The sequence below is a fragment of the Rhipicephalus microplus genome, chromosome 9 (genome assembly GCF_043290135.1).
Source record: "Rhipicephalus microplus isolate Deutch F79 chromosome 9, USDA_Rmic, whole genome shotgun sequence".
In the NCBI taxonomy this organism is placed as follows: Eukaryota; Metazoa; Arthropoda; class Arachnida; order Ixodida; family Ixodidae; genus Rhipicephalus; species Rhipicephalus microplus.
In genome coordinates, this window is record NC_134708.1 from 72,530,195 (window position 1) to 72,538,692 (window position 8,498).

The 8,498-nt window shown below is 49.2% G+C and overlaps 1 protein-coding gene across 1 annotated transcript; it reads left to right on the forward strand.

Annotated features, from left to right (window-relative positions):
• Positions 1-4,069: 4,069 nt before the first annotated feature.
• LOC142771871 (uncharacterized) lies at positions 4,070-6,050 on the forward strand. The gene has a single exon (XM_075873821.1). It carries the CDS (start codon positions 4,371-4,373, stop codon positions 5,694-5,696), a length of 1,326 nt encoding a protein of 441 aa, XP_075729936.1. The 5' UTR covers positions 4,070-4,370; the 3' UTR covers positions 5,697-6,050.
• Positions 6,051-8,498: the final 2,448 nt, after the last annotated feature.

Genomic DNA, 8,498 nt, shown 5'->3' on the forward strand with positions numbered 1-8,498 from the left:
AACGAGTGCACGGGTCATGTTGAGGTTGGCTTTTCGGCAGCCGCACACTTCAAGCACGCTTGGGAAAAAAAATCAAATCTAACAAACTACAGTGCGAAAAGTGCAGCAGAATTGACAGGCCACAACTATAGGATCGCATGCAAACTCCACCACGATATCGTAGCAGAATCCGCCGGCTGTCAACGGTTGGAATCGTCCGCACAGCACCACTGACCACCACCAAACAAAGGGGCCACCAGCCACACTGCTAGTCAGCAATTCGAAATTTTGCCGTTATGCTTTCTGCGCACGCGCCAAAGGCGGGCGCAAGGCAGTATGGGAAGCCGAAGTGCAAGCCGCTGCGGCCGCCGAAGTTTCGTCTGCTCGACTTGTGCCCTCGCTTGCAGCACGTGGGAGAGTAACGCGCTCTTGCAGCACGAGGATTTCAAGCCCCCGCGATCTCCGACGACAGCGTAGCTTATATAGCACACTGTAGCGTAGCTCCCGCCGACTGGTTCGCCCTCTACGGTCTCCTGCCGTCGTGAAGCTCTCGCCGAGTGGCGCCCCGTCCTTGGGCTTTTTCGACCAGCTCCCCACTCTCCCGTCTTTTTCTTTTTTTCCGTCGCTTGCCTTCTCTATCTCTTCACCTGATTTCTCCTATTCTCGATTCCATTGATCACAGGATGCAGAATATTTGGTTGCTTTGGTTCCTAACTGAGTGTTCAAAAACTCTTTAAACGGGAATAGATCTGCAGTTGGGCTGGGTCGTCCGGTGCTTCCTTGGTAATTTTTCATGGCTCGTTTCGCAGAACTTGCGGTATCGGTGCGGTGTCGGCATGAAAGAAAAAGCAGCGTTGGCTGTCAGTGAAAATTCGAAGTAATTGATTCGAATAACGTTGATTTGAAGTGGGTGCCGGACAGGCAGATGTGGTCGAGTGCCACTTTTTGCTCTGTAAACAGTAGCGACAAAGATTTTTTTTTTTTTTTTTTCGGGGGCGGCGGTAAGAACGGCAGATGCTCGTTGTGCCACTCCCTGACCGCGCCACTGATTCATTGTAGGCACAGAATTATATATCATACATTTGTTAGACGAGGCCCTTATTCATCACTAAGTAGCCTTCATTTGGCCCTCATCTAGCTGCTTTAGCTAAAACCCGCGTATTTGGAAACGAATTTCCCGCTGTTTCACTTGCAGAAGTAGCAGACGACGCTCCTTCACCAATCCCAAATAATGTCCCTGACGCCACCCCTCACCACTGGTACCACGCGCGCTCACCCAACTGACAGTATTTAATAACGTTTCTCTAACCAAGGAAAACGAGAATAAAATTGATGGAATTAGGAGGGGTAAATTGTAACATTGTAAGGAAGGAAATGAGGAAGACTAGTGAGGACGAGAACAAAAGGCGGGAAATTTAAGAAAAGTTTGGGTGAGGAGTAGCGATGATTGATAGATACGTGGGGTTTGATTGATTGATATGTGAGGTTTAACATCCCAAAACCACCATATATCTATGAGAGACGCCGTAGTGGAGGGCTCCGGAGATTTCGTTCACCTGGGGTTCTTTGACGTGCACCCAAATCTGAACACACGGGCCTACAAAATTTTCTCCTCCATCGAAAATGCAGCCGCCAAAGCCGAAATTCGATCCCGCGACCTGGGGGTCAGCAGCCGAGTACCTTAGCCACTAGACCACCGCGGCGGGGCGTGAGGAGTAGTGATGTGAAGGAGATGAGAAAAGGAGGAGAGGAGCACAAGCATATAGCGCAGCCATTTATAATGTATTAAGGAAGTTGGCAAAATAAATGAGGGCGAGGAGAGAGGGTAATGCATAACAGATCCCCATGCAGTACAGTATGGCAAGAAAAAAGGGGATAAGGAAAATCAGCTCACGGACATGCATAGTGGAGAAGCGAGGAGAAAAGAAGGTTGTGTCAGGACGGGATAGCCAAAGCACACCCGCGGCATGCAGTGTAGAGCATATATAGTAAAAGGTGGGAAAGTCAAGTGACAGTCGGGAGGAAAGGAAGGCAAGAGACGCAATTGAATGGGCGCTCGCATGTATGTATCATTTGGTGTCTCAGCGGGACAGACTTGTTTCTTGCAATAAAGCCTCACACACGGCACTTGAGCGCGCGCACTTTCGTGGGAAAACCCAGATGAGGTAGCCAGCCAGGGCAGTGACGTACAGCTGCCCGCGGTCTGCATGATGTAAATTGATGAGTTTTTAGCAAAACGACAAAAACGTTATTAAATATTAGCTAGTACTACTACTCTACACTAGTTTTACAGGACAGTGAAAAGCTAGGAAAGATAGAATAAGTATGACAAGAATCTTCACATAGATGTCTGAAAAAGAAAATGCACTACTCTTCTAAACTGCACTGCAGTCCAGGTGTGAGAAAGAGAAGTAGGGATGTACCTGAATTTCTTTATACAAGGTGTGTTCAAATGTAAAGGTACGAAACACCATAACATTACTGTTAACAACGATACCTATGCCGCTATAGGAGAACGTAGCGAGACATCTAGGAATGCGATTGGAGTTTCTGCCATAGATTGGAGCACGTGGGGGAACCTGCGTGCACATGAGAGGGCAGAGGCTCTGATAGAAAGCGTCATCCAATGTCAATGGCAGTGCATGTCAGGACAGGATGGTGTTCAGAATGTAAAATTTCACAATTGGGGAGCAGCGAGCCGTTTTCTTATTTACGACAGCGGAAAGTGTCAAACCGACCACCACTCATCTTCTGTGATTTTCACGTGTTTGGTCTCCTGAAACAACATCTGGAAGGGAGGCACCTCGATTCTGAAAATGAATCAACGACAAACTAGGTCTGGTTACGACCACGAATATTCCGGTAGCAAGGAATCCTTCGAATTGTTCATAAATGAGATCATTGTGATCAGGCATATAGGGTATACTTTCAGTAAGGTCTTCATTTGTTCCACGGCAACATAAATTCTGGTAACAAGAAATCCTTCGGATTGTTCATCAATGGAATCATTGGGTACACTTTCAATAAGGTCTCCAATTGTTCCTGCAGCGTGATTTCCTACCATTTCATTTGAACACTCCTTGTATGTACCTACGCAAGTGTATCGCAATCATCTCTATTGATGGAGGCAATTATGAGGTATTCAGTATGGTTACCACTGTATCTTTGCCCACTATTTTTAAGGCAGCTATACAGGATGTTCACAGACCGTCTCATTTATGCCAGGTTTCTTAATAGCCGCTCACACAGAGCACACACCAGCAAATGAAGGTTGGCACAACAACCCAAGGGGTTAGGCTAAGAGGTATGGGATGAAGTGCTTATCTGCAACTGATATGTAACTGTTCTGTGGCCTTTAGGGAAGCGAAATACAAAGTAAAAATGTAGTTGGTGTTTATATTGAACAATTCTTCGAACAAGCTAGCACTTATTTCCACAATTTGCAGTGACACATGAGGCACAGTGATTCAAACACAATACGATCCAAAGAAGGGCAAGCTCACATCTCCCACTTGATCCCAACAATGTGTCTTGTTGAGGCTTGGTCTGCTTTGAGCATTCTCCACAATTCACAGCCCATTATGCTTTACGAAGGCATTCAAGACACATGCCTTGGAGAAAACGAAAAATAAAGCACAGTTAGAACCTGTTAATGATTAAACCAATCGGTCAGACAAAGAAAGCCAGCCTAGTATTTTTTTGTTTGTATATTTGCCTACCTGGTTGAATAGTAAGGTAAGCTGTAAAAAAAAGTGATTCCCATTTGCTGGGGAAAACATGTCACAGCTTATGAGAAGACCACCATAGAAGGAGGTTGCTACACCAAACACACGAGTAATAAAAACCACCGATTCACTCTCTAATACTGTTTGCACCAATGTTTAATTCAGAATTGCCAAGCACTCAAAATTTCTAAAGTTGCTCACGTCAATTTCTAATTAACAGTGACATAAATAAGCCAACAACCAAAACAAAATGAAGCACCATGTCTGTATAATTTGTTATATCTGAAAATTGATTATGAAGATTTATTTCTAGTGCTATATGTATTGCGCGACTATTTTTAATTACTTTGTTATAACCTGTTGCGAACTGAACTCTCCTACTTCTACGTCCCCCCCTTTCCCCCCTTCGTGTTTCTGTCGATGGCTGAAGCGATAGCCATTCCCGCCCCCCCTTTTCCCCCTCTCCCTGCTTCGTAGATGAAGCTACAAAAGAAGCTTGCGCGAAACAATAAACGTTCACTCGTTGCCCTAGTCTGCGGTTGTCTGCGTATGCTTGCCGTGGCTGCCCGGCTAGCTATGTAACAGTGGCGACGAAGTCGGTTTTCGCTACCCACGGTACCTGACGGACTACGAGTCCTGGCGTCAGACGAACGAGGACCGACCACGATGGCCTCCCTGCAGTTGCCGGATTACGACGAAACGAAAGATAAGTGGAAGCCTTACCTCGTCAGAGCAGAAGCGTATTTCGAGGCGAACAGTGTAACGGACCCGGCTAAGAAGCGAGCACTACTAGTTTCGGCGTTGTCTAGTAAGACGGTCGAGGTGCTAGCCGGCAGAGTAGCCCCGCGTGCACCAAATGAACTGACATACAAGGAAGTCGTTCAGAGCTTGAATGAGTATTATGACCCTAAGAAGCACGAGATAACGGAAAGCTACAAGTTCTTCAATCGCTCACAACTTCCAGGCGAAAGCGTTAGCGCATTTCTCGTTGCTATTCGCCGAATAGCAGACAACTGCAATTTCGGCACGTCTCTTGACCGCATGCTTCGGGATCGCATTGTCTGCGGCGTACGCTCCGTGGCACTGAGGAAACAGATGTTGGCAAAAAAGGATTTAACGCTAGAAGAAGCCGAAGCATTGGCACTGTCTGTCGAAGCAGCTGAAAATGGTGCCGAAAGCATGACCTCAGAAGCTACGCCCTTGCTTAAGCTACGCGCGTCCGAGGCCAACACTGTTAAAACATCTCCGACTCGGCACGCGGCACAGCATTGTGATAGATGCGGAAGCAGCAAACACGACGGCAACAGCTGTCGTTGGATTAGAGCAAGGTGTTATCGCTGCGGACGTCATGGGCATCTCGCAAAGATGTGCCGCACAACCGCCAGTAAGAGCCGCGTCGCAACGCATGCAGTGGAGGGAAGAGCTTTGACTCTCGAAGAAGCCGTAACTGAAGACGACGATAAGGACGAGACACATATATGGACCTTACTTTCTGCACGAAAAAGCCGCCTCGAGCCGCCGATAAGGCGCAGTTTTTCATGGAATGGCGTACAACTTACAATGGAAGTAGATACTGGCTCGCCTGTCTGCGTAATTTCCAAAAACGTGTTTGACAAGCATCGCGAACAGTGGCCAGCGCTTAAACCTTCTCAGGTGAAGTTGTCATGCTACGTTGGACCACTCCCAGTGATGGGGGAATTGCAACTTTGTGTGCAATACAGGGCCGTCTCAGTTTACTGCCGTCTTATTGTACTGAACTGCTCGGGACCTAACCTAGTGTGGCCGGGATCTGATTTCCTTGCTCCACAGAGCGGGGGTTCCAGTTTTGCAGCCGTCGGCACAAGACTTGCTACACTCAACGCCAGAACCCGCTGGGGCAGTTCACAACATTGTCGACGACTACCACGACGTCTTCTCCAAGGATCTTGGCCTGATCAAGGGGCCTCCAGCCACATTGCAGCTGAAAGAGGGAGCGGTGCCGAAATTCTGTAAGGCAAGATCCATACCTTACGCTCTAAGGGACAGGGTGACGCAAGAACTGGACAGGCTGGTAGCCATCGGTGTACTTTCACCAGTCCAACATTCCGATTGGGCCACTCCCATCGTGCCGGTACTTAAGAAAGACGGAACTGTTAGAATTTGTGGTGACTTCAAAGCCACCCTAAATCCAGCCTGTACAGTTGAGCAGTACCCTCTCCCAGTGATTGAAGACATGTTTGCATCTCTAAACGGCGGGGAGTATTTTAGCATTCTTGATTTGCGAGATGCCTATAATCAAGTTCCTTTGGATGAAGCCGCAAGGAAGCTCTGCGTCATTAACACGCACAGAGGCTTGTTTTCGTATAATAGGCTTCCCTTCGGAATATCCTCTGCTCCGGCTATTTTTCAAAGAAAAATGGATGCAATACTGTCAGGTTTGCCAGGGGTTCAGGCTTACCTTGATGATGTACTGGTTTCGGAGGCTCGTGGCGATGGGAGTGAACGCCTGAAGAGTGTGTTGCAACGGTTCCGTGAACACGGAGTTAAGCTAAGGTCTGATAAGTGCAGCTTTAGACAGCCTTCTGTCACATATCTCGGCCATCGGATAGACAGAGAGGGTCTTCATCCCACAGAGAAAAATTTGGAAGCGATCGCTCAGGCACCTCGCCCACAGAACGTGGCGGAGCTGCGTTCCTTTTTAGGAATGCTGACGTTTTATGCCAAATTTCTTCCAAATATGTCCACTCTACTTTCTCCGCTCAACAAACTTTTGGAGAAGGGCGCAGTATGGCAGTGGGGGCGGCAACAAGAAGCTGCCTTTGAGAAAGCAAAAGACAGCCTAATGCAAGCTCAGGTTCTTGTTCAATTTGACCCGTTGAAAGAGTTGAAGCTCGAATGTGATGCTTCCCCTTACGGTGTGGGCGCGGCGCTTTTTCACACGAGTAACGGCATGCCAAAACCCATTGGGTTCCGGTCCCGTACACTGACGGCCGCCGAGAAAAATTACTCTCAGCTGGAAAGAGAGGCCCTGGCTTTAGTGTTTGGCGTCACTAAGTTTCGTGATTACCTTTTAGGTCGCCAATTCACTCTCGTGACGGACCACCAGCCCCTCTTGAGCTTGTTGCAATCCGACCGCCCGACGCCACCCCTGGCTGCAGCACGTATCCAGCGCTGGGCACTGTACTTGGGTGGCTACCGCTACAAGCTGCAATACACGCCGGGAAAACAGTTGCTCAACGCGGACGCCCTGAGCAGGCTGCCACTGCGGTCTACGGAGGCTGATGACGTGGGTGAGCCACCGGAATATGTCCTCGCTCTGGATAATTTTGACGATGGCGTTATCACAACACGGGAGCTACAGCAGCTATCGGCCACAGACCCCGCAGTAACGGCGGTAAAGAATTGTATATTACATGGCTGGCCCAAAAGTGCAAAACAGCTGGAGGAAACGATGCGGCCGTTTTTCGACCGCAAACTAGAACTGTCCGTAGCCCATGGTCTAGTGTATTGGGGGCATCGCGTAGTGATACCGGAAAAAGCGCGGGACCGTCTTTTGAAACTGTTGCACGAGACCCACCAAGGCTCGTCAGGAATGAAAGCAGTGGCAAGGTCAAAATTTTGGTGGCCCCGACTAGACCGCGATATTGAAGCGCTTTCAGCCGGCTGCACGAACTGTGCCCAAAACATGCCAATGCCGGCAGCGGCACCACCAGTAAACTGGCCGAAAACCAATGAAAAATGGTCGCGGCTACATGTCGATTTTGCCGGACCCATAGCAGGCAAGATGATTCTAGTTGCAGTAGATGCCCATACCAAGTGGATAGAAGCCGTGCCAGTAAAGCATGCCACCACAACAAGCACAATCACCTGTCTGCGCGCCATGTTCAGTCGATTCGGCGTCCCGCGAACCATTGTTTCGGATAATGGGACACAGTTTTCTAGCCAGGATTTTGCTACGTTCATGGCAAAGAACAACATAATGCATCTGAAAACGGCGCCCTTTCATCCACAGTCTAATGGAGCGGCAGAACGAGCAGTGCGTACAATAAAGGATGGACTTCGGAAGATGAGGGAGGGTAATTTGGAGGACAACCTTGTGCGGCTCCTGTTCAACTACAGGAGAACACCACAGAAGACGGGAAAATCTCCGTCAGAATTGCTGCTAGGGTTCCAGTTACGTTCACGATTGGATGCGTGTTTTCCCTCAACTGTTGCAGACTCGCCGCCGGCATCAGATGACTGGGTGGTCCCCATAGAAAGCAACGTGTACGTGCGGAACTACGGTGTCGGAGAAAAGTGGACACCAGGGCGTGTGCAGTCCACTGCAGGATCCCGAATGGTGACCGTCCAAACTCCTCATTCTGTAGTCAGACGCCACGTTGACCAAGTGCGCCCTCGACAAGCATCGCAGTCCCCATCGCCGGGCTCTGCATCCTTATCAGAGTCTAATATGTCCATGCTGCCGAAACGATCGCCGGGGCCCTCAACTACAAGCTCCACCGTGCTGCCTCCAGAAGCGCTCACTACCGCAAGCCCCCACGACCATCCAGTACCAACCATGCCACAGGCCGGTCCTACACAAGCGGCGACCCCAAGCGCGGAACCAGTGCTTCGGCGTTCTACCAGACAACGCAAGCCAGTACAACGGTTCCATTTTTAAGAAGAGAGAAGTGTTGCGAACTGAACTCTCCTACTTCTACGTCCCCCCCTTTCCCCCCTTCGTGTTTCTGTCGATGGCTGAAGCGATAGCCATTCCCGCCCCCCCTTTTCCCCCTCTCCCTGCTTCGTAGATGAAGCTACAAAAGAAGCTTGCGC